Source organism: Danio rerio, chromosome 5 (assembly GCF_049306965.1).
Source record: "Danio rerio strain Tuebingen ecotype United States chromosome 5, GRCz12tu, whole genome shotgun sequence".
In the NCBI taxonomy this organism is placed as follows: Eukaryota; Metazoa; Chordata; class Actinopteri; order Cypriniformes; family Danionidae; genus Danio; species Danio rerio.
The window spans coordinates 67198948-67225252 of record NC_133180.1 but is presented as its reverse complement, the minus strand read 5'-3'; the positions used below and the strand labels follow the sequence as shown (position 1 = coordinate 67225252).

General features: G+C 37.8%; 2 protein-coding genes across 20 annotated transcripts in view; one reads left to right on the top strand and one right to left on the bottom strand.

Moving 5' to 3' along the window:
* Positions 1 to 26305, top strand: part of si:ch211-209a2.2 — a 140970-nt gene that overhangs the window by 19469 nt on the left and 95196 nt on the right. Inside the window, exon 8 of one of the 6 annotated variants that reach the window (XM_073951553.1) lies at positions 1290 to 2310. The exons of the other annotated variants lie outside the window; for them this stretch is intronic. The gene's annotated coding sequence lies outside the window, so the exon portion shown is untranslated. Of the gene's footprint in view, positions 1 to 1289; positions 2311 to 26305 lie in introns of those variants that run through there. 6 annotated transcript variants of the gene reach the window in all.
* Positions 4381 to 26305, bottom strand: part of doc2b (double C2-like domains, beta) — a 411729-nt gene continuing 389804 nt past the window's right edge. For all 14 annotated transcript variants that reach the window (XM_017356366.3, XM_073951541.1, XM_068221539.1 and 11 more), the window contains 4 exons: positions 19978 to 20135; positions 11061 to 11142; positions 10885 to 10981; positions 4381 to 6919 (listed from right to left, as the gene is read on the bottom strand). In XM_017356366.3, the coding sequence (XP_017211855.1) occupies positions 6783 to 6919; positions 10885 to 10981; positions 11061 to 11142; positions 19978 to 20135 (474 nt within the window). In that variant the 3' untranslated portion in view covers positions 4381 to 6782. The remainder of the gene's footprint in view (positions 6920 to 10884; positions 10982 to 11060; positions 11143 to 19977; positions 20136 to 26305) is intronic.

Genomic DNA, 26305 nt, shown 5'->3' with positions numbered 1-26305 from the left:
ACCCTTTGGGTAGGTTTGCCAACATGTGTACTTTTCATTGTGTCTACCTTAAACTTCAGCTATTCACATTTCTCACGTTTACAGAAGCTCCCTGTGATCTTAACTAGGTGCAGCTGGAAAGTGCAAACGCGTTGCCTCATGTGTGCGTTTCTCCATTGGAAATAAAATAATGAAGTTGCCTGCATGTCGCACACCACAAGCGTTGCTCGGCGACGTGCAGTGACGTGCATTTTAGAATTGTAAACATATGCTTCAATTAGGGTACACACAACGTCGCTTTAAGTCGGTGGCTGTCCGCGGTGCACAGCCACGATTTGGGACACTTCATGTTTCTGCCGTGCCACAAAGCGCCATCTGAATAGTTTCATTATAAATAACATGCAAATGTGCGTGTCTAAGTGTGCCGTGTCGTGGCTCTGGTGCCTCAGTCAAAGTTAATTCAGTGTATGTGGTTATTAGTCTCGGTGTACAATCTCGGCACTTTAAACTAGCACACAGTTGGCTGTAAAACTATACTGAGACACAAATGATTTTGTAGTCTCTGCTTGGTCTGTGTCCAAGTCGTACATGTACGGCTGATTGCTGATCCGCTCACTCATGTTGCTTCTCTCTGTCTGCCTGTCTGTTGCCAAACACAGAGCATGGGAGCTATTGGCTCCACCCCCTTGTTACGTTGGGCGGGAAGTCGAAACATATTTTCACGTGAAGCAACACACCCCTAAAACAGCGAGCTGTGTACAGGTCCCCAAAACGACACTTTTGAACACGTTATAATAAAAAATCTGAATAGTGTTTTGAACTGAACCTAATCTGGCACACTCAGAAAAACCATAATATTAATATTAAATCATAAAAAGGGGCAAACTATGTGCCCTTTAAGTAAATTAAAGGTTTTGGTGTCTGACAGCACTTGACATTATACTGTAACTCAACACACTTTCATATTCTTCATACTAATATTGTCACTTCATCATGGCTTTCAATGACAAATGTGGCATGCAAAAAATGAACATTAAGTACTTAATTATGGCTTAAATCAGTGGATGTCAACTCCCACATTGCACATTTTCAATGTAATTTTCTCATTTAAGATGTTAGAGCATGTTTAAATATTGACAGTGTACTAAAACAGAAGAGCTTTTCCTTTGCAATTCCTGTCATAGATCGGAAAAAATTTGGAAAACATTTTTTTATGCACGCTAGGCTAGTAGTTCACAATGTTGGAAAAGCATTAATTAACATGCATCTGGAGGGATTGTTTATCAAGTACTTATGTTTTTATGTTTCAGCATTGGTGGCTTGCTCTGGCCCTCGAGATCCACTGTCATTCAGAGTTCAGATCCATATCTAATCAAACACACCTGCCAGTTAAAAATTCTAGACCAAGTGTTCTATCACAATCAGTTACAGAACCGAAGAGTTTCTTGTGATGCAAAAGTACAAAACAAACACAGTAATGAAAAATAAATATTTAAAATGAGGAAATAGTGTATTATTAAACTTTCAAAGATTAAGCTCAGCGCTCTCCTAAAACAACAGGCAAACAATAATTGTGTATTAAATTTAAGATTCCTTAATGCAAGACTGTGTCTATCATACCAATAGGTGCAGCAGGCAACAACTCTTATGTGTGTGTAGAGGTTACTCACTTACCCACAGACTGACTTATGAACTCACAAGAATGAGACAATATCTTATTTGCATTGTTTGACAGACATGCGTGACAGTTATATACTGGGATTTTTTGCAGCACCATGTTTTTAGAAGCCATGTAAAGAGGAAATGATGCTGAACATAGCAGCGCTCATTTGTCATACATACTGTCAGTGTCAGTTTCCGAGCAGTGAGTGCACCAATCAGAAAATTTAAAGGCATAACTAGTGTTGCTGTATAAGACTTAAATGTTCTATTCTGCGAAAACAACTAGCTGGATGTACTTTATCCTGCATATTACATGGCTACTTGCCAAAAAAGTCATATTCTATGTAATCAGAGTCATATTTTGTGGCAAGTAGCCATGTAATAAGAGAGACAAAGTCCATCTATGGGGTTATCAGAATCAAGTATTCCAGAGAGCAATGTAATAACGATAGATAACGACATTGAACCGTTTTGAAGTTCCCATATTCTTGCCTTCAAAACTCTGTTGTTGTGTAAATAAATTACAATTGTTGTTGGCTAGTTGTCCTGGTGTGCAATCTGTTTTGCACTCATCCTGTTGTCAAAGTAGTACAATTCAATTCTCTTTCTCTCTAATCGTTTTGTTGACATTTGTGGCTGCCTTGTTCTGCTATAAAAGCTGCTGGCTGGTTACTCTGCCTCATTGGTTATTGTGGATATTCAGTCAGAGACAGTCTGATCCAAAAGTGATATGATTTGGGATTGGGTAGGCTTTAACTAGACTTGAAGCCATTGAAGTAATTGTATTAACACCACACATGGGAGAACTGTTTTGGACAAAAGTTGGTGGCACTAGCCTTAAATCAGGCCCAAATTTGAGTTTGAATTAGTTAAATGAGGTGTGTTTGATTAGTGCCAGAAACAGGGTTGAAAACCACTGGTTTAGAAAAACATTCAAACAAAGAAAAAGCTTTTTTTTTTTTTTTTTTTTTTTTTTTTTTAGAATTAATGTTTAACTATACCAAATGCCAGAATCTGAAGGTACACTAGCATCCGTCACCTTAGCCTTGCAGCTAACTATAGCACAGTGTAAGAATACTCATATTGTGTACTCTGGAAGCATATTCTACAAGACTTAGGGCCCTGTAATACACCCAGAGCAATAAGGCACACGGCGTTGTGTAGCATGATTTGTTGCTATTTTCAGACCAGCGCAACTTTAATTTTCATGTTTTGCGTCACGTTGTTTAAATAGCAAATCTATTTGCATCACTTTGTGGACATGCGTGTGCTGGTCAAAAAAGGGGTGTGTTAAGGCTTATTGTTGATGTGCTGGTATTTTGAGGAACTGAAACAGACCGCCTCATTGACCAACTAAAAGCAGGTCTAAAGTCCAGCGCAGAGCGTGTTAGTTATGCGCCTATGCAGATCCAAACACTTCCACATTGCTTAATACACATAGGATGTACAGCAATACAAAATTGGGGCTTTTTTTTCAGTTTATTCATGACAATTTGCATTTGTATAATGTTATTATTAGTAGCAGTGTTATTTTTATTATATGCATATTTATATTTGTTTTAAAACAAACAAGTGTAGATTCACCCACCTGTCTAGTTTTGGAGACATTTGCATCATCATATGGGGCATAAGAATAGGGTGTGTGTTTAACTCTTTTTTTTTTGACCACACTTCATTATTATTGTTCATTTATTCGTTTGCTGGAAATTAGAACAGAATTTAGAAATAGCTTTGAAACAAATCTTTGCGCTTAACAAACAAAATTAAATATGTAGGCAGTGGTTACAACCTTTTCCCTTACTCCACGAAAGTAAAGGAGTAAAGAGTAAAATAAATAGAAAGTAAAAAGGCCAAACGGAGGAGGCTCATTCTTTATCCTCGTGCTGCAGATGATCTGTTTAACCGTTTCCTCGCTAGTGAAGCATTCAGTTTTTCCACTTAAAGAGTCCGCCATGTAAATAACAAAAGCACCAGGGTGTGACGCACCTGACTCGTAAATAGAATCAGAGATGAGACTCTGATTGGTTTAATGCACATTGTGCTCACAACACACCCATAACTCATTAAGAGAATAAGCACAACGCTGTTAAGCAGGTCGCACACCAGAAGCGCCGCTCGGCGCCGCGACACGGCGCGTACATGACAGTTTAAGGTATCACACACCAGACGCGCACATTCGAATGATATTTAACATGAAACTAATCAGATGGCGCTCTGTGGCGCGGCTGAAAAATGAACTGCGTCCTGAGCCGTCGCCGGGCGCCGCCGACAGCCGCCGACTTGCGGCGCCGGTGTGTGTATCCTGATAGAAACCTATGTTTAGAATTCTAAAATACATGGCGCTGCGTGGCGCTGCGCGGCGCGCCGCCGAGCGGCGCTTCTGGTGTGCGACCTGCTTTAGACCATGTGCCAGGGCGCAAGCCATATTTTTCCGTCCTCTAAATAGCAATTGGATTCATAAGTGCCCTTAATGCGTTTGCGCCATACGCTTTAGACTGTGCACTTAGATCGTTAAAGTAGAGCCCTCAATGTTTTAACAGTGTAACAGACAAGAATATAACTGTAATATGTATGGTATTGTTTCCATATTAAAAGCTAATAGACATCAATCTAAGAATATTTGTAGAGTGAGCAGTTTAAAAACACACCTAACACGAAAAAGGCATAATAATTCGGCCATTGGGTGCAAGATTAAAAGGAGAAGCACTATAATATGCAAACAATTGCCTGAGAGTTAAAAATGATCAAAACAAGACAAGAGTTTTTATTTTTTTGTAACATGCAGTCACATGTCCAGTCAATAGAACAACCTGACGGGCAATGCGATAGCGTTCAAAAGTACAAAAAACGGTCCGAGAAGGAAGGCTGACATTCTTGTAGCATCCAAGAGCAGGAACTCTCTTTTTACAGAGGAGAACAGCAGTATCAAACATTAAGCAAAGTTATTTTAATGACAGCCCAAGAACATTGCATGCATTTTATGCTATAGAGATTGTGTACAAAAGCAAAAAGATTACAAAAATGTCACAGGCGTGACTCGCACAATGAACATTGTCAGAAAGAGATAAGGTTTCTCAGTTGATGAACATAGATCTTAGGGCTGTATACAGGGTTTGTCGATCTCAGAATTTCAATGTGTTTAATAAATGGCCAACATCTCCAATCTAGACCTTAAACAATAAATAAAATGTACTGATAATTTAGGGAAAAAATAACCAACAATAACAACAGAATTTTAAAACATACAGTAATATAATATTATCTACCATACCCACCTGCAGCATGCTAAATATGCAATAACACAAAAAGGTTAAAATAATACATTGGTTATAATATAATGCCACAAAATAACACAACTTAATAACGAAATAGACAGAATTGAAACAAACATGTTAAACCATAAACAGTATTTAAAAAAATATATTAAGTCATCTTTAAAATGCTTAAAGGAAGTATAAGATAAACATGCCATTAATAATTCTTAAAACAAATGTAACTTGTGAAAGTTTGTCAAATCCATTTTAGATTCACAGACTGAAAACTTAGATGTTAAAGGTGCAGTTCACCCAAAAATGATAATGTATTCTCCATTTACTCACCCTCAAGTGGTTACAAACATGGGTTTCTTTCTTCTGTTGAACACCATAGAATAACGCCTTCGACTTCCACCGAAGGAAAAACAAATACTATGGAAGTCAATGGTAAATTTTACAGAGTAAATGATGACAGAATATTCATTTTTGAGTGAACTGTCCCTTTTAATGCAATTAGGGTTGTCACGACAAGGGAATTCGGTGCCAATTGATACCAACATTTTAAAAACGTCCATTTCCCGGGAACATTTGAGCGACGCTCTTAAACACTGCTGATTTGCCATTGTGTTCAGTCAACAGAAATGATTGGGATTGGCCGTGAAGCTCATCAGTTCACAGAACTCACCGCTGTTTACTGAGTGTAAACACAGATACAGGGACACTGTAGGGTTTTAATGTCGCGGTTTATATTTATATAGACAAAATAAGCTGATCGACCAGACTTTGAAACTCTCCGGTGTCCCTATATTTGTGTTTACACTGAGTAAACAGTGGCAGGTTTGGTGAACTGATGACCTTCACAGCCAATCACAGTCATTTCTCCTGAGCAGTGTTGAAGAACGTGCTTAACAGCGCTCAAATGTTCACAAAAAATGGACGTTTTTAAAATTTTAGTACAGATTGGTAGCGAATTCCAGTATTGTGACAACTCTACATGCAATACATGAATTGGGCTAATAAATAATTAATAGCCAAGTAAAACCTCCAGTTAAAAGTTGAATAATCCATGGTGTCCATTTCGAGAATAGTGCCTTTTTTTAGCATATATATCTGTCCTCTATGAAAACCGGGTTTTCTTTCTTGAAAAAAATGGCTGTTAAAAACTCTGATGTGTGCTGTAACAATGTGGTGAGCACAAAAATGAAAGGTAAATTACATTCATTAAGGAGGCGAACTTGAAGGTTATTCAATGTTACCAGGAAAAACAAGACCTCTAGCCTATTATAATAGACGGGGGAAGTAAAAACTCATATAAATTGTAAGAGAATTTCACTGTCAAATATAATCCTCACAATAATCAGTCTGTAAAATAAACAGCGCAGTTCATACCCTGCCCTAAAAACAGGCATCAGAAAGGTCGGGATATACTCCAGATGTAAACAATATGCCGTTGTTTCGGAAATTGTGTTTTTGGAGCCCTGTTGCTGCCACGATGCATACGCATAATGATACATTTACTGAGAGTTAACATCTGTAAACAGCATTCTTGAATACGAAGACAGCCAAGAGAATGGAGATAGAGAGCAGTAGGGTGTGGTTATATATTTTAAAGACAGTAACTGATCTCTCATTGGCTGTGGGAACAACACCTCTCCGTTTTTTTTTCAATGAGGTTGTACGAACACAGACCCTTATATAAGCCCAAAAGCCACATCAAAGCCACATAATCAGACTGCAAGCTCAACACCAGGAAAAAGTACAAGAGATGTGGTTTCTGGCACTCATCTCGAAATCAATGGACTGCTGGAGTGTTGATCTGTCCATCACAGACTGTTGAGCTTTACATGGACATCATGTAGGAAAGGGCCGGGGCTTCGCTGCAGCCTTTCAGTCATTGTACCCTGAACCAGGGAGTTCATTGGTTAACGTGTGCCAGCGTTCGATTTTCTTGTCCTTGTTTTTCAGACAGTCAAACCAGTGTTTTAGCCTCTCGCCGCTGGCATTTATACCTAAAGACACTCCACCTGGAAGGGGGGAAAGTTCATTAAATCAATCAATGGTCAGTCATTCCCTATAAAACTTGAATATATAGTTGATAAAACCATCACTTACATTGAGTACATTTACATGGACACCAATACTCGATTTGAATTAGATTAAGACAATAATCTGATTAAGAGTCTACCATGTAAACAGCCATTTTTGATTACCTTAATCCGAGTAAAGTCATAATAAAACTAAACAGAAAGGGAATTAAGACATGTGGAGGGATCCTATGTTAGTTGCATTATTGAAGTGCAGTACAGACATGTAAACACCACAAACTATTACCCTCATGAGGGACTTTTCGACACATTTTGCAACTACATATTCGATATAAACAGGATTGTTTGACACTATTCTCTGCAGGGTAGGACTGGCCATCTGGCAGACTGGGCAGTTTCCCGCTGGGCTGACGTACTTTTTGGGCCAGGCAGATTATCTTCTTATGATCTGATCGGCCCATAAAACACTTAGCAGGCTCTTGTGTTTTTCTTGCTAATTAATTGACGATTCTGTGATCTGTGACGCTGTAAAAGTAAGATGTTTCTTTTCCGGACAGACCAGCTAATGCAAAATAATCTGCAGCCCATTGGTTCTTTTCTTTACTGACATTGGGCTGAACCAATCACAAACTTCCATTTTGGGCTCTGTGTAAGAGTGCAACGTCGGTGTGTGTTTGTCAAAATAGTCAAGAGTCACGTCTGTTTCCCACCTCATGCGTGCGGGAGAGCAGAAGCGGCGAGCAGACGTTTGCCTTTTGTGTCTGCAGCGCGCAGCGGAGCACAGATCAATGTATTCCTGTCTATTCTATCTAGTTACCTATCTGTCTATAGCACAGGTGTCAAACTCAGTTCCAAAAGGGCCGCAGCTCTGCACAGTTTAGTTCCAACCCTAATTAAACACACCTGATCAAACTAATTGAGTCCTTCAGGCTTGTTTGAAACCTACAGGTAAGTGTGTTGGAGCAGGGTTGGAACTAAACTGTGCAGGGCTTCGGCCCTCCAGGAATTGAGTTTGACACCCCTGGTCTATATAAATATCCTTTTTTTTTTACTTTTCATCTGCACCAAGGCCCGCGACAACTTCCTCCTATGCTGTTTCCTTAACCTGCAAGTCTTTATTTTACAAATAATAAAGAATATATGCTTCTCAAGCTCTATGAGGAGTGTCAGTCATGTATTTTAAGATGCACTCGGTCAGAAGACAATCGCATGAGATATCATAACATTTTGTTTTTGATCATCACCATGATGTAGGCTTATAGTTAGAATAATATTTATACAATATGGTTATAATGACATTTTTACATGACCAAACTAGTGTGTAACTTAAGCAAAACTAATGCTATTGTAGTTCTGCCCAAACAAATATTTGTTGCATTTTTTTATTAAGTTCATTTGATTGACTATGTACGATCTTTAATCTATGTTTGATGTTTCATTGTTGAGTTAAACATTTTTAAGGGTCTCTGACAAATTGCTTTTATTATTTATCTTTATTTTATTAATCAACACTAACTGTGTGCATCAGCAGGCAGTTTTTGTTAAGTTCATTATTTAATATAGGTTTCCTCAAAACACACAGGCACATACAAGATGGACTTCCAGTGTGGATTATAATTTTATTTTAATCATAAATTAAAATTTTTACGTTTTTAATTTGTCAACTCTCATTATTTCCTATATATGGCTTCTGTGCTTTTATAGAATGGGAGTTGGTAAACATATTCAAGGGCGTGCACAGATGGGGAGCATTTTGATTGATGTAGTGGGCCGATTCTTTTGTCCCAGTCCAGCCCTGATTCTCTGCACCTATCAAGTCAGTAAAGTACAACAGACACCTGCATCGTGAAATGCAGAGTTTTTTTCTTTCCATTTGGTGTGCAGTATCAAATTCCATTAAAACAACACTCCTCCACCAGTTCTTACCTCATACTCGCATCCAATGCCTCAGTTTGTCACGAGGGCATGGATGAAATGTTCCTGAATGAAAGTGAAACTGCTGTACTGCAGTTAAACATGAAAAATCAAAAATGAATCACTTGAAATTACTTGAAACTCCAGAGGAAACATTGGTAGCATGGTGACGCAATAATGTTAAATGATCTATGCTATAACGTAAAATCAAGATCATGAAAGGAACGTTAGAAAAGCATCTGATGTAAACACCTTAATCATATTATTGTTTTATACATTTTCCTTTGGCTTAGTCTCTTTATTCATCAGGGGTCACCACAGCGGAATGAACCGCCAACTTATCCATCATATGTTTTACACAGCTGATGTTGTTCCAGCTGCAACCCAGTACTGGGAAACACCCACACACACTTATTCACACACATACACTACGGCCAATTTAGTTTATTAAATTCACCCATACCGCATGTCTTTAGACTGTAGGAATACTGGAGTCCCCGGAGGAAACACTCAGCAAATGGGGAAAACATGCAAATTCCACACAGAAATGCCAACTGGCCCATCCGGGACTTGAACCAGCTGCTGTGAGGCAGACCTTCTTGCTGTGAGGCAAAAGTGCTAACCACCGAACCATCGTGTTGCCCCTTGGTTTTTTTAGATTAAGGCAAATAACTAGATTACTGATGTCCATGTAAATGTAGTCATTGTTAGGACAGCACTGTATCCCCTGTATCTTTTCATACAAGGTTTTGTTAACTTAAAAGTTTGTGACATTTATTTGATTATTCTACTTGTCAGGTCTTAAAAAGGTTTCTTTAAAAGCCCCCCAAAAAGTCATGCTTTTATCAAATTTGAACACATTGCAAAAATGATTTTATCCTCAGTATTTTTGTTTCTCAATATATTTATTTACAGTTGAAGTCAGAATTATAAGCTCCCCTGAATTAATAGCTCCCTGTTTATTTTCTCCAACAATTTCTGTTTAACGGAGAGAAGATATTTTTCAACACATAATAACATAATAACATTCCTAATAACTGATTCATTTTATCTTTGCCATGATGACAGTAAATAACGTTGTACTAGATATTTTTCAAGACACTTCTATACAGCTTAAAGTGACATTTAAAGGCTTAACTAATTAGGTTAACTAGGCAGGTCCATTTTTGGAGCCCACTTGCACATATTTGTTCTTATTTTATTCATAATCTTACTTCATGTTTATATTTTCAAACAAAGCAGGATTATGTTAGTTTCCCCCCCACCCCCACCCCCCCAAGTAAATGTATCTTGATTTTTATGAATCTTTTGATTGACATTTGCACTGGAAAACTACAGATGCTGACAAATGACAAATAATCTTGCAGTGTGCAGAAAGTACACTAAAAGATATTTCCAAATTCCAGTGTTTGGACGCTGATTTATTAAAACCTTTGGTCCCACTTTTTATTAAGTGGCCTAACTAATATGTACTTAAACTGAAATTAATCATTTGTTACAATGTACATGTTGTGTAAATAAATGTTTTTACATTGTATTAATAATTGATTAAATACATGCAAGTAATTACATCTGTAATTCATTTACACGGTTAAATATCCTAAATTAAATAAACCTACCCATAGCAGCAAACCTGTCCCTAACCCTACCTGCATTCCACCTCAAGAGCACCAGAAGTGTTCTGCAATACATTATGAACAAAGTACTTTGTATTTATTTTTTGATGCAAGTACATAGTAAACAAGGCCCCTTAATATAAAGTTGGACCAAACAATTTGTAGTCTCTTTTGTTAATTGAATTTTAAGTGTTTAGTGATACTTTAGGCAAATAGAAATCTGAAATCTTTACTTCTACTAAAACCTTTAAATGGTTTTACATTGTAAACTGAGATAACCTTTAGTTACATTTATTCAATAACAAAATTTAAGAACACAAACTGTGATGATGACAAATAAAGCATAAAAATATACAATAATATAAAATTGTAAAAAAATAAAATATTTTAACAAGATTCATAAATAGTCCTTACCAATGAAATCATTGGATTTGCCGATGTCATAGTCCCAGACTGTCACCTCCAGGGTCTTTTTGCTGAGGTCAGCATACTTGATTTCATAGAAAAACTCCTATGATAGAGAGAACGGAATTAGCATGAACAAAAACGTACAGAATCTTTGAATCTCGGAATGGTAAGACTAATCTTACTTCATTGAATTCAGGGTTGAGAGTCTTCTTTTTGACAGCTGTCTTGTGCTTTGATTTTTTGTTCTCATCTGGCTTGAGATACCTGAAATACATAGGTGATATTAAAAGGAAGATAAACGTTGTTGATTACATCTGTTACTAAAAGAAACACTACACTTTTTTTTGGAAGTAGACTTAGGCCCAATCCCAATTCTACCCCTTAGCCCTTCCCCTTACCCCAAAAGTATCTGGATGCAGCCTTTATGATGCAAGTTGAGATTGCAGCACTCAGCGATGCAATGTCAGACACAATGCACTCAATGGCGTGAGTGACGTAACTGTGACGGGTGGGGTTAGAAGTGGGGTTAGGTGAGTGCATTAAAAAGCATTGGATGCAGCTCAAATTGCTCTGCAACCAGACCCCTCTCCCTTACCCCTTGTTTTGTGCAGTACCATAAAGGGGTAGGGGTTTCTAAGGGTGCTTTCACACCTGTGAATCGATTCAGTTGTTCCGAAACAGAGATTACAATTGTTACATTGTTGCTCTTTGCTCTTGGAGCGGTTCGCTTTCACACTGCAAAGTTTCTAAACGGACCAAAAGAGCTAAAACATGTCACATGCGAGTAAACTCTCCTCACATTGGTCAGAGTGTTAGGGTTTATTTTGCAGCGTCCCGCTCAGCTGTCAGGAGAGGTGGTGGTTTGGTGGTGATTGACAGGGTGCGCGCGCGACATGTCTGAGGAGAGACGCGGTGGGGAGGGGTGAGAAGGGTGCGCGACGATGCCTATTTGAGGACCGGGAGGGAGACGCGAGATTACCGGGAGATCATCACTCGTTTGCGGGCATCTGGAGACTCGCAAAACTTCCCGCCCTACTCATAATTCTCTCTTCATATAGCCTTAAGCCTATTACATATCCATAAAACACTGTGATATAACCGCGCTCGGATCGGATCGCTTTCTCACTGCAATCGAACCGCTCCAGGGTTCGATTCAATCGAGCGGAGACCACCTCATTCAAGCGATCTCGGAGCGATTACTTTGGCGCGGAACAGATTGCCCTGTTCACATATGCCAAACGAACCGCGCTAACTGGGCAAACGAGATACGTTCCGAAACAAAAGTGTAGGTGTGAAAGCACCCTAATTCTCTTTAGCTTGAAGGTGTAGGGCTTAGGGGAAGGGGTACGGAACCCCGGAAGGGACGTAGTGGAGGAGAAAAAAATTGGTTGGGTGAAAAAAAAAAAATGAGTGAAAGAAAAAAATGGGTAGGAGGAAAATATATATTTCTAAGTTTTTGCGTTCTCTCGCAAAGTTTTGCGTTCCCTCGCAAAGATGTTTTGCGTTCCCTCGCAAAGATGTTTTACGTTCTCTCGCAAAAACTGTTTCTCCACAAACACTTCCTGTTCACTTCACTCATGTAAACCCTCCCGTTTTTGCTGAAATTCTCCCGTATTTTACCATTCTATCCCACTTTCTTTACATTACTGTGCGTCGATCGTCGCCTTTCATATGCTACCTCTGAACCAGTGAATGCATGTATAAGCGCTGACTGACAGACGCGCTCCATACAATAAACTGATTCTAGATCAGCGTCTGCACGCGCCTTTTACAGAGGAGCGGGTGTATGTTTAAACTGACAAATACACTGAATAATATGTAAACATCTCCGTCCTGCATGTTTTATTGTAAACAGCTTTTTTTCTCTTAAATGAGCACAAACAGTTTCTAAAGTAATGGACTGCTTTCATTATTGATCTGTGCATTCTTACAGAGACACCTCTGTTATCAAACTAAACAAAACATGAGATTCATTGCTGCTCACTTGTTTGATAACAGAAGTGTCCCTTTAAATGGCGCGTACAGACGCTGATCTGGGATCAGTTTATTGTACGGAGCGCGTCTGTCAGTCAGCGCTTATACATGCATTCGCTGTTTTAGAGGTTGCAAAGTGAAAGGCAACGATCAACGCACAGATTTAATGTAAAAAAAGTGGGATAGAATGGTAAAATACGGGAGAATTTCGGCAAAACGGGAGGGTTTACATGAGTGAAGTGGACAGGAAGTGTTTGTGGAGAAACAGTTTTGCGAGGGAACGCAAAACATCTTTGCGAGGGAATGCAAAACTTTGCGAGAGAACGCAAAAACCTAGAAATATATATTTTCCTCCCACCCATTTTTTTCTTTCACCCATTATTTTTTTTTTCACCCAGACAAATTTTTTCTCCTCCACTACATCCCTTCCGGGGTTCCGTAAAGGGGTGAATAGCCCTTCGAACAAAGATTTTTCAGGACCACACCCGAAACCCAGGTGTAAGAAAGTTTCCCAGAATACAACAGCAGGATAGTTACACCCGGAAGGAGATCCACAAATTAGTATTTTTGTCATTATTACAAATTTTTACAACAAACAAACACTTTTTAATACATTCATAACTGCGTTTGTGTTTTACCGTCATGCTTAAAAAAAAAAGTAAAAATAAAAATCGCTAAATTTCGCGATCTCCATATTCATAACCACAACATTCTGACAATCGAATACCCTGTCAGAAAAGTCTAGTGGCTGGGATCACTGGCGAGACCAGCCGTGATCAAACAAATCATGTTCATTTAGTTTAGCTTAGCATAATTCATTGAATTGGATTAGACCTTTAGCATGTCTATCAAAAAAATAATAAAGTGTTTTAATATTTTTTAAGCTTGAATCTTCTGTAGTTACATCCAGTCAGACAGAAACTTAAAAGCTGCTATTTTCTGGGCCAATATAGGAACAATACTCTTACTCCAGCATAACTCATAACTTTGCTTCCATACTATGGCTGCAGCAGTCACAATGATATTGTAAAATCAAAGTATTTTTATTTAAAACTCAATTGTTTATTTAAAAAAAATGTTTACCTCTAGGTGTCTTCTAAAATGAGCCTATTTTGTAATTTTCTTTTAAGGTAAATTTGTCTTTCTTTCAGGACTATTTTGATTTGTTCGTAATTCTGAAATACATAGACTTATACAAAGCCTTATGCACAGGCAACACAATTTGAGCACATATAAAGAATGCATTGTGGTGTGCAACAAATCATTATGGCCACTAGAGGGCATTGCAGCTCTTGTAAATGAAATCAGGAAAGCTGAAAGAAAAACTCATGCATACACGAGGCTCACTGCAGGATATATCCACCATATGCTCTGGAAGCTTACTTCAATAATGAAAGGATCATGTAAAAAAAAAAAAAAAAAAGAAATGACACAAAAAGAGATTAAACTCAACCTGACTTGTCTGCTGACTTTGAGGTCATTAAATGTCTCTTTCGGGCTGTAGTTTAGTAACACCTTTTAATGAGAGTCCCTTGCTCTTTTACCATGACCACCAGACGAGCAGACGGCCAAAAAGACTGATTAGAGAAGATTCAGCCTAATAATCTCAACCTGTGCCTTATATTGTTAAGCTAATAATGCTAACTCAATTGAGCATTTATGTAAAATCAAGAAATCAAAGAGAATTCATTCAATTGTAATAAAAACATCAATAAATCAAGGCTTAATCTTGTTCAAGGCAGAACAGAAATGACACATTTAAAGTAAAAGTGAAACTTGTGAAAGGCTTATAAACGTCTCCCTGGAGCTCTCTCGACAGGGAATGACATTTGCTCCTGTAATGGTGCTTCTGGACAACCGTTTTATTTCTTTTCTTGTGACTACATCCATCTGCAGTTTAAAATGATTTTCTCCATTTCGAAAAAGGAAAACTATTACTTTTCGATACAGAGTACATTTTGTTTTTGTTCCCTGAAAAAGACTGAACATCAACTGGTTTTCAATATGGGAAAAGTGCTCTTCGTATACACTCACCGGCCACTTTATTAGGTACATCTGTCCAACTGCTCGTTAACGCAAATTTCTAATCAGCCAATCACATGGCGGCAACTCAATGCATTCAGGCATGTAGACATGATCAAGATGATCTGCTGCAGTTCAAACTGAGCATCAGAATGGGGAAGAAAGATAATTTAGGAGACTTTGAATGTGGCATGGTTGTTGGTGCCAGACAGCCAGTCTTAGTATTTCAGAAACTGTTGATCTACTGGAATTTTCATGCACTGCCATCTCTAGGGTTTACAGAGAACAGTCTGAAAAAGACGAATTATCCAGTGAGTAGCAGTTCTGTGGGTGCAAATGCCTTGTTGATGCCAGAGGTCAGAGGAGAATGGCCAGACTGGTTTGAGCAACAGTAACTCAAATAACCACTCGTTACAACTGAGGTATGCAGAAGAGCATCTCTGAATGAACAACACGTCCAACCTTGAGGCAGATGGGCTACAGCAGCAGAAGACCACACTGGGTGCCACTCCTGTCAGCTAAGAACAGGAAACTAAGGCTACAACTAACACAGGCTCACCAAAAATAAAAAAATGGCCTCCACAGTCACCAGGTCTCAATCCAACAGAGCACCTTTAGGATGTGTTGGAACGGGAGATTCGCATCATGGATGTGCAGCTGACAAATCATGATGCTATCATGTCAATGTGGATCAAAATCTCAGAGGAATATTTCCAGTACTTTGCTGAATCTCTGCCATGAAGGATTAAGGCAGTCTTAAAGGCAATAGTGGGTCCAATCCAGTACTAGTAAGGTGTACCTAATAAAGTGACCGGTCAGTGTAGATGTGAAAAACAAGAATGATAATAGCAGATGGAGATGAAATAATGACACAAATGTGCAAGATTTGCACAGTTTGTCGTCACCAGCAGAAGTGACACATTAAAAATTTAGCACTCAGTGCTTTTGTAGAAATAGAACCAGAGTCTTTTAATTGACCAATGTTTGCGCATGTAAGAAACAAAACCACAGTGTCCGCAATAATCCCTCTATAAATAGTTGGATTTAAAAAGAGAGGGAGCTGAAAGCTGTAATCTCCTCTGTGTGCTGAAGCAGAGATCATTGCTATAAATTAGACAATGTCCATAAAATACGAACATTTCATCTTATCAGAATTCGCATGTATGGGAATCCAGCAGTGATGTAAATGATTTGGATGCTTGTGTTCAGCTAGGTCAGTTGGCATTGCTTTGTGGAGATTGCATGTTCTCCCTTTGTTTATGCGGGTTTTCTCCAGGCGCTCCGGTTTCCCCCACAGTCCAAAGACCTGTGGTATAGGTGAATTGAATGAACTAAATTAGCCATAGTGTATGCGTGCAAATGAAAGTGTGTTGATGTTTCCCAGTACTGGATTGCAGCTGGAAGGGCATCCGCTGTGTAAAACATATGCTGGATAAGTTGGCGGTTCATTCCACTGTGGCGACCCCAGATGAACAAAGGGACTAAGATGAAGGAAAATGAATGAATGTTTGTGTGGATGAATGGATGTGCTGAGGATTTCCTTTATACACACACACGCATACACACACACACGCGCACACACACACACACACACACACACACACACACACACACACACACACACACACACACACACACACACACACACACACACACACACACACACGCACATACATAGTTCCTGACTGTGGGTAATCATTTAGAAAATACTTTTATCCACAGTGATTTCGCAATCCATGTTTTCAGGAAAAATCCCTCGGGAGAAATCTGGGATTAAGTGCCTCGGCTCACTCCTGTGGCATTACTGATGCAGACCTGCATTCACCAGGATAATTCCCTCTCACATCAGCACCTTTAGCTCAACATGAACATGACATTTCTACATATCAGTTATTTAAATGTATGGTACTTATCTATTTTGAGTTATTCATCTGTACAGCAGTTATAGAAAAATGTGTTTTCCCCCCAGAAAATAACAAATTACTTTTTTCTGAATAACATGTTATGATTGAAAATCAGGATTACTCTTCTTAAAGGCACAATATGTAAATTATTTTCATTTAAAAACCACTGCAACATGTAAATGATGAGACACACCCTATATTTCTGTTAAGATTTTATAGAAAACAGTGAAATAGCAGAGATGCTTTAATATGTTGTGTGAGTTTTTAGACTGCAAATCGTTGGAAATACGTTTTGTTTTTAAAACTTTATTGTCTTTATCCTTAATGAAATAAGTGTATTTACTTATTTTTTGTCAAATAAAAGAAAGAAAAAGAATACAAAAAAAAACAGTATTGTAACAGAACTTTCAAAAGTATTTTATTAGTACGTAACAGTCTTGCTTCTTCTCCACATCATTATGAATCATAAGAGGTGGACTGTTTATAATAAAAGCTCTGCTGCTTTCGTGCCATGTTGCGCTTGCCTATTGTTTTATCGATCTTGTGTCACTTCAATGGCTTTCAATCTTACTCTGCTTGAAACTATCACGACAATAAGTTGTACAATACTTTAGCTCATCATAAACACGAGTTTTGCAGGAATCCTGTAGGATGTGAAAACTCACGTGATTCCACAAAGTCACGGCATCATAAAACTACTGTAAAACTACTTGCGCTCTCTCTGAAAATTTCATATGGTCCGTTTAACTCATCTGAAGTTAAAACATTGGTATTACATAAAAATAAATATGAACATGCTCTCATGTTATCATCTAAATAACCTTTTTACATTTTTTATTTAACATTTTTTAATAACTTTATCAGTAGTTTGCAGAGCAAAAATGAGGTTTTACTTAATTAATAGCTATAAATTGTAAAATTTATTACATTATTTTATGGATTTATTTTACATAATGTGTACATTTTCGAATGGAATGAACGATTTCTGACTGGCAATGTGTGCAGAACCCTTAGAGGAATAGTTGAATATTCAGTCAGCTTAAATTTTCCAGTGCTGTATATTCATTTTCTGTACAAAAAAAGGAAAAACATTCTCTACTTGCACTTTTAATATGTGCCTATAATAGTAGCAATAGTGACCAGCAGTTAGCAATTTTAAAAAAGAAGCAAAGCTATCAAAGAATGGCCTATTGGAACGCACAGTTTTCAGTGTATGTGATAGCATTTTGAAAAAAATGGGAAGTCGAAGTGAACTGCAACACTGATCAAGTTTCATGAAAGTGCATCAATGCAAAGGGAACTGGTCAAAGTCAGAATTTTATGACATTTAAAAAAAAGTTACGTGTTTCTCATCAAAACCATGTCACACACTATAAAAAGCTTGATGCTAGTTGCTATTCTGAATAACTTGCAACTTGCTATTATTGCTATTATTTGAAAGACAGCATTCTTTTCTTTGTGTCCATAAAATAAATAAGGATATACACATTAGAACACCAATTTGAAAACCTGCTGACTTAACTGTTTTTTGGGTCAATTTTTCTTTTAAACAGAGCTTCCGTATTCTATCTTCCTCCATTTCTGAGTGCAATAGTCCAGTAATTCAGTTAAAACAGCAAAGTCACACTTTTTTAAAAACACAGAAAATATGTAACGTCTCTTACTAATCACATATATTCCTCGACAGCCTGATCTCACGAGAAAACGTAAGTATTTTACGTTTTGCCAGTTTAGTGGCTAATTCGTATGAATTCGTACGAGTTCAGTCGTACGAAATGGTACGATTTTAAAAAGGAGGCGTGGCACCTGACCCCACCCCTAACCCCAACCGTCATTGGGGGATAAGCAAATCGTACTAAATTGTACGAATTAGATCGTACGAATTCATATGAATTAGCCACTAAATTAAAAAGTTATGAATTGCCGTGAGATTGTGTTGTCCTCGATGGTGCACTTAGTCATGGAATATGTGTTGGACATTATTTGTACTTTTTACAAAAATTGTGATTTACACACTTACTGTATATGCAAGTATCTTAAAGGGGACCTATTATGTTAAAATCGCTCTTATAAGGGGCTTAAACCTTGTGCAATAGTGTGTGAATATAACCAGCTTCTAATGGTACAAATGTTAATGATTTTCTTAACCACACTTCATAAAAAGAGTTTGTAAACTCTTTTATTGACAATCTCCCTTTGATTAAAATTCATTAGCATAAACTGCCCTGAGTGAGAAGCAACCCTCTGCTATTAGAGTTTTGAGTCTGCTCTGTGGCTCCGTCCTCTTTCAAAAAGTGGCTGGGAGGCCAATCTCATTTGAATTTAAAGCGGAAGTCACCAAAAGGCACAACTTAATTCAAAACCTAAAAGGGGCATTTTCAAAGAGTTTTGTGGTGTATTGTGAGCTGAAAGTTCACATACACAGTCAAGGGACATCAGATCGCTTTTAAGTACCACATTAAATTTTTTCACTAGGGCAAACCAATTTTATCATGTAGTACTTTTGCACATGTACAGCAGTTTTAGGCCCGATCCCAATTCTATTTTTGTACCCCTATCCCTTCCCCTTGGCCCTTACAACTGAGGGTTAAGGGGAAGGGCTTTAAAATTTACCCCTAAGAATTGGGACAGCACTACATCACCTGCACACGTCATTATATGTCCTCGCAATCTGATGCTTGATGTGAGATCAGATGATCGCGACTGCTGTAGTTATTCCAGTTGTTTTTTATTGGTATTTATTTTCAGGAGATCACTAAAGGCATATACTATGTTATCATAACGATCCAATGTGGCAATAAGATAATAAGTGTACTTGTTTGTTTGTCTTAAAAATTCGTATTAATGACAAATAATACTAATTTGTTGATCTCATTATTTCCGGCTTCAGCATTACTGCCTTTTGTGGCAGGTGTATTTTGGGAAATTTTCATTCCCCTTGGTTTCAAGTGTGGTCCTAAAAAAATATTCGTTCGAAGGGCTATTCACCCCTTCCTCTTAGCCCTACGCCTTCAAGCTAAAGAGAATTGGGACACCCCTACCCCTTGGCGTGCACACACAAAACGAGGGGTAGGGGTAAGGGGAAGGGCGAAGGGGTAGAATTGGGATTAGGCCTTACCATGCTATTGGTGAAGAGAAACAAAAAACAAGCGTAATTTGTAAAAAAAAAATTCAGTGAAAGGTAGTTAAGATTACTTACGTTTTAACATAAGGGTCAGAGAAGCCATTGGCATCCATGGCAGCAAGATGGGCACAGCGGATGATGCCCACCACTAAACCAGACTTCTGAGAGCTGTACTTCAGAGAGATCATGATGCGCCCTCTCTCCTCCAGAGACTTGTCATCTGTCTTGTCAATCTGTGTGTCGACACATAAATAGAAATCACTGCTGTCAGTTCAGCTTCTCAGAACCATACAGAAAAGGATGCATGAAGTCTATAGATTATTGGATAAATATGTTTAAAATGGGACCATTTATGCAAAAATCTCTTTTATAAGAGGTTTAATCAGTTGTTTGGCAACAGTCTGTGAATATAAACAGCTTCTAATAGTAACAAAAAAAATTAAAATAATAATAATAATATAATAATATATATAAACAGTTGAAGTCAGGATTATTAGCCCCCCTGAATTATTAGCGACCCTGTTTATTTTCCCCCCAATTTCTGTTTGATGGAGGGAAGATTGTTTCAGCACATTTCTAAGCATAATAGTTTTAAAAACCTATTTCTAATAACTGATTTATTTTATCTTTGCCATGATGACAGTAAATAATGTAATATTTATTTACTGTATTATATAATAATATTATATAATAAAAATATTATATAATATTATATAATAAAAATATTATATAATGATATTTTACTTGATATTTTTCAAGACACTTCTATACAGCTAAAAGTGACATTTAAAGGCTTAACTAGGTTAATAAGGTGAACTAGGCAGGTTAAAGTAATTAGGCAAGCTTTTCTATAACGATGGGTTGTTCTGTACACTATCGAAAAAAAAATTAGCTTAAAGGGGCTAATAATTTTGTCCCAAAAATAGTTTTAAAAAAATTAAAAATTGCTTTTATTCTAGCTGAAATAAAACAAATTAGACTTTTTCTATAAGACAAAATATTATCAGACATACTGTGAAAATTTCCTTGCTCTGTCAAACATCATTTGGGAAATATTTAAAAAAGAAAAAAAAAAATCAAAATTCTGACTTCAACTGTATATATATATATATATATATATATATATATATATATATATATATATATATATATATATATATATATATATATATATATATATATATATATATATATATAAATTACATTTTTTATGATCATACTTTCTTAAAGCAGTCAGCAGAAACAGTTTGATTGACATTCTCCCTTTGTACATGTCATCAGAGAGGGAAAGCCCCACCCATCAGGGTCAATCTCTCCCTCATTGGCATAGTCTTGCTTTTGAATCTGCCACTATGCTGACACGTAGGCATTTGTAGCTCCTCCCTTTTTTTAAAAGAGGGCTAGGAGCACAATTACATTTGAATTTAAAGCGACAGTCACCAAAATGGCACAATTAGGATCAAAGAGTTATAAAAACAGAGTTATAAAACATTATTTGTGTGGTATTTTGAGCTGAAACTTCACATGTACATCAGAGACTTATTTTACATCTTGTTAAAAGGGGCATAATAGTATGGAGACAGAAAAGACTCAAAAGTAATCCATGCAAAAGACACAATGTACACATGCGTAGCCAAATTCACGTGCATAAAGCCAAATTCATATGTGCAAAATTTTGATTTATATTCAAAAAAACAATTCACACGCACAAAATAAAAATACATATTCATAAAATACGTTTCACAAAGGCAAAACACCATTTGCAAATGTATAAAAGTGTAAAAAAAAGTTTTGGTAACACTTTATAATAACTACACATTATAAATCATTCAATAAGCATTAGCATCCAGTAAATTCATTATTTGTTAAGCATTAACTCTACATTAATAAATGTTAGTAAGCAGTTTATAACTGCTGCTACAAATGATGTATTCTTGACTTATTACCACCTATATAATGTGCTTGTCCTCCAGAATTAATAACAAAAGAAGAAAAAATAGAGTGGGAGAATTTAGCTGACGCGGTTAACGCGGTGGGGTCTGAACATCGCACTGTGAACGAATTCAAAAAGAAATTGTCCCATGTAAAGGTGCAGGTTTAAGAGGAGAACAGTGGGGCACCGTCAAAGTGTGGCTGAACAGTCAGGGGAATGGAGGATGCTGAACTAACACCCGTTGAGGAGAGAGTTGCCTCGATTGTGGGCTACACTTTACTGTCTGTAGTAGTATCCGTGTCTGTGGGAGACACAGATGATTAGAGGAACACTTGGTAAGGCCGGTATTGCAGCACTCCTCCGTCCTTATCAAGGCAGCTTCACCGGTATTTCAGCTCACCCGCTCTACAACTGACAAAGTGCGAGAATGGGCATGATTGTGTCTGCGCTCTTGGTCAGTTTGTTGGTTGTTGAGGGGGGTTAACAACCACGTCTTTAATGGATAACTGTGGTGTCCTGATATGCAATTAAATAAAAAAAAAAAAAAAAAAACTTAGCTGGAATAATATCTTTACATACATCACTCACAAAGAAGCCACCCATCACGCACCCTGCCACCTTGGAGCCTTCTCGCTGTCTCTTTTTCCAAATTTGGATCCAACTCAGCACAGAGCTCCAAGAGGATAGCTCTTGGAAATCTGAAATGGCTAATAAGCCAGTCATCATCGTGGGCCAGAAAATCACTGTGATCTCTAAAAATGGGATCCCTAAAAAATTCGACCATTGATAATGTCCTCTAATAAGGCCAACACTGCCATTGCCATAGACTAAGGGTAATGATACATTTGCGAATGCTTTTATATGTTCTAAATCACATAACTGGTAAGAAAAATGGTGTCAATTAACCCATTTTATCAATTATAAATGAATAGCGATGTTTTTTAACATTTGTTGGTGCGATACTTTGTAGTGTGCAATTTAACATAATTGCCTCTAGGAGTCACCAATGGAAATAAAACAACACACACAAGAAACACACGTATGCCAGACAAAGTTGGTGCAGACCAATGCACATTATCACGTTAATTTCATTGTTAGTAAATCCAAACGTGAGAGAAACCTGGCGTACGCAAAGTTTTTGTGTGTACGCAGCATTAATGCATGAGGCCCTTGTAGAAGTCATGGAATTTTTGTAGTAAAAATGTGTATGAACCCCGAGCTATAGGAGAAACAGTGATTGAGCCAATTCAGGCGATGGAGAAGATTGAGAGGCCTTGATAGAGAGGGCCAATGAAGGGAATTTGGCTAGGACACCAGGGCTACACCCCTACTCTTTTACAAGAAGTGCCATTGGATTTTTAATGACCACAGAGACCTCGGTTTAACGTCTCATCCTAAAGACAGCGCCCACTGACAGTATAGCATCCCTTTAACTATACTGAGGCATTAGGACTTACACAAACCACAATTTGAGCGTCCCTTGCTGGCCTCACTAACACCTCTTCCAACAACAACCTAGTTTTTCTCATGTGGTCTCCCATCCAGGTACTGACCAGGCTCAGCCCTGCTTAGCCTCAGTGAGTAACCGGTCTTGGGCTCCAGGGTGATATGGCTGTTTAACATGGATATTGAAAAACGAAATGCACAACTAATAAGAATTAAAAGCATTATGATTAATAAATGTATAGCACTGCCATAATAATACAGTATAGGTGTTGTTGCGCATTCATAGATATATTAATAGAATTGCTATGCTCGATTATAAATATTTATAAACTCAAATATAATTAATTTTTAGCATGGACTAGGAAGTGTTACCGAAACACACTATTCATTTGTTGTAGTTTTATGCATTGTCAGCTCATAAATAGGAAGAAATATCTATTAAATCAAATGTTGTGTGCCCCGTCTGTAATTTATTCATTCGCTCACTTAGTTTCATGCACCACTCTCCTCTTCGTTCCAATGTTTTTTTTGTCTAGACATTTTATGGCAGTGCAGAACCAGAGCAGAGATCATCTCAACTGTTGAATGTGAGGTAAATCTGCTCTCTCTCTCTCTCTCTCTCTCTCTCTCATGCGCGCGCTCAGAACTTTGTGGAGCCACCAAAGCCGTCAAGCATGAAGTTAATTAGCTGTGGAGGAGGCGCCTCTACTCATCCCCCACACACTGCTGTCTCATTTCCGTCCCCACTGGAGATCACACACACACACACACGCTCGCATACACATTGCAGAGTCGCTTCACACAACAAACATGGTTCATACTGTTTACCAGCTGGTGGAGTCCGTCTCAAAGCTAAGAGCAGATCCCAAGTCAGTCTTTGTGTTGTACTTTTAACACCTCTTTTTGTACTGCAGTACTGAAAGCATATCCCAGATCAGTCTGTGAGCTGATCTTTCTGGTGGGTGACAGATAATTAATAGCAAGTGATGAATAGTGCTCCCCGACTTTTCAAAACATCTTAGAATTTCAGGGTTGGATTACATTAGGGTGTACTCACACTAGGCTATTCGAACCATGCTCAGACACGTTTTTTGGTTGGTTTGACACGTGTGAGTGTTCCTATTCACAACCAGGTTTGGTTGGCCAGTCCTGACCCAGTTGGAAGAGGTGTGCCAGAGCGCAGTTCAGTTAGGCTTTGGCCTGGTACGCTTTTGTAGTGCAAAGCACACCTGAGTGCAAAACTGAGGACCCGACATCACTTTTAAGGACTGTTTCATAAGGATTTGAAGAGTTCAGATGCAAAAACCTCTAAAGTCCTGTAGCTGTAAACATTGTGTCTGTTACTTGTTTTTTAAATTGTTACATAAAAATAACAGCAAAACTTTTTATGACATCTCTGCTCCACTGACAGACTAGGCAACTGGCACTTTGAAGGTCTAGAAAGGTTGTGAAAAAATTATTGAATCAACCCATGTGACAAGCACAATTTTATGAAGCCATGGAAATTTTTTATTTTTTTTTGGTCCCACTTTACATTGTGGCGTTAACTTATATGTACCTACAGACAACTGAACAATTTGTTACAATTTACTTATGGCACATTTCCACTGAGTGTTAGGGTGCTTTCACACCTACAATTTTGTTTCTGAACCTGTCTCGTTTGCCCAGTTACCGCGGTTCGTTTGGCATATGTGAAACCATCAATCGTGGAAGGATCCGCGCCAAATCAATCGCTCCGAGATCGCCTGAATGAGGTGGTCTCAGCTCGATTTAAACAAACTCTAGAGCAGATTGATTGCAGTGAGAAAGCGATACGACCCGAGCGCTGTTATATCAGTTTTTTAAGGATATGTAATAGCCATACGGCTATATGAAGACAAAATTATGAGTAGAACGGGACGTTTCGGTAGTCTCCCGGATGCCCGCAAACGAGTGACAATCTCCCGGTAATCGCGCGTCTCCCTCCTGGTCCTCAAATACGTCGCTTACCCCTCCCCACCTCATCTCTCCTCCCTCTTCAAACACGTCGCGTGCACCTTGTCAAACACCACCAAACCACCACCTCTCCTGACAGGTGAGCGGGACTCTGCAAAATAAACCCTGACACTCTGACCAATGTGAGGAGAGTTTACTCACACATGACTTGTTTTGGCTCTTTTGGTCTGATTAGAAACTTTGCCATGTAAAAGCAAACAGCACCAAGAGCAAAGAGCAACATTGTATCAATTTTAATCCCTGTTTCGGAACAACTGAATGAATCCACAGGTGTGAAAGCAACCTTAAAGTACAGTACAGGTTGGTACGGGTCACCTTTATCAGGCTTGCGTTTCCAGTGCCAAAATGGTGGGTATGGTGTACAACAAAAATTTTCAGTTGACGTCATTCTTGCTGGAGGAAATTTCAAAGTAAAGCTCTACGGGTCTTTCACATTTCATATGAGAAGCACTGCGTGATAAAACCGATGCTTTATACACATAAATACTTGTGTATAAATGTTTATTACTAACCTTTCTATGAACATGATTTGATTATATCTGAAGATCATTGATAAAAAAATAGCGGTCACACTTTACAATAAGGTTCATTAGTTAATGTTAATTAATGCATTTACTAACATGAACAAACAATGAACAATACATTTACTACTTTAATTGTTCATGTTAGTTAATGTTAGTAAATGAAAATACAGTAGTTAATAGTTAGTTCATGTTAAGTCATGGTGCATTAACTAATGTTAACAAGCATGGACTTGGATGTTATTAATGCATTAGTAAATGTTCAATTATGATTAATAAATGATGTACATGTGTTGTTTATGATTAGTTCATGTTGGTAAATGCATTAAATAATGAACTTTATTGTTAAGTGTTACCAAAATAGCCTACTTTAATGTCTGCAATTATAAATTACAATTAACATTATAAATGCAACATATATGAACGCATACAGACCCTTACAGTCTCTGATGTGTTACCAATTATAGAAAACCTACACACAGCATACATTTAATCTTTATTTGGCTTT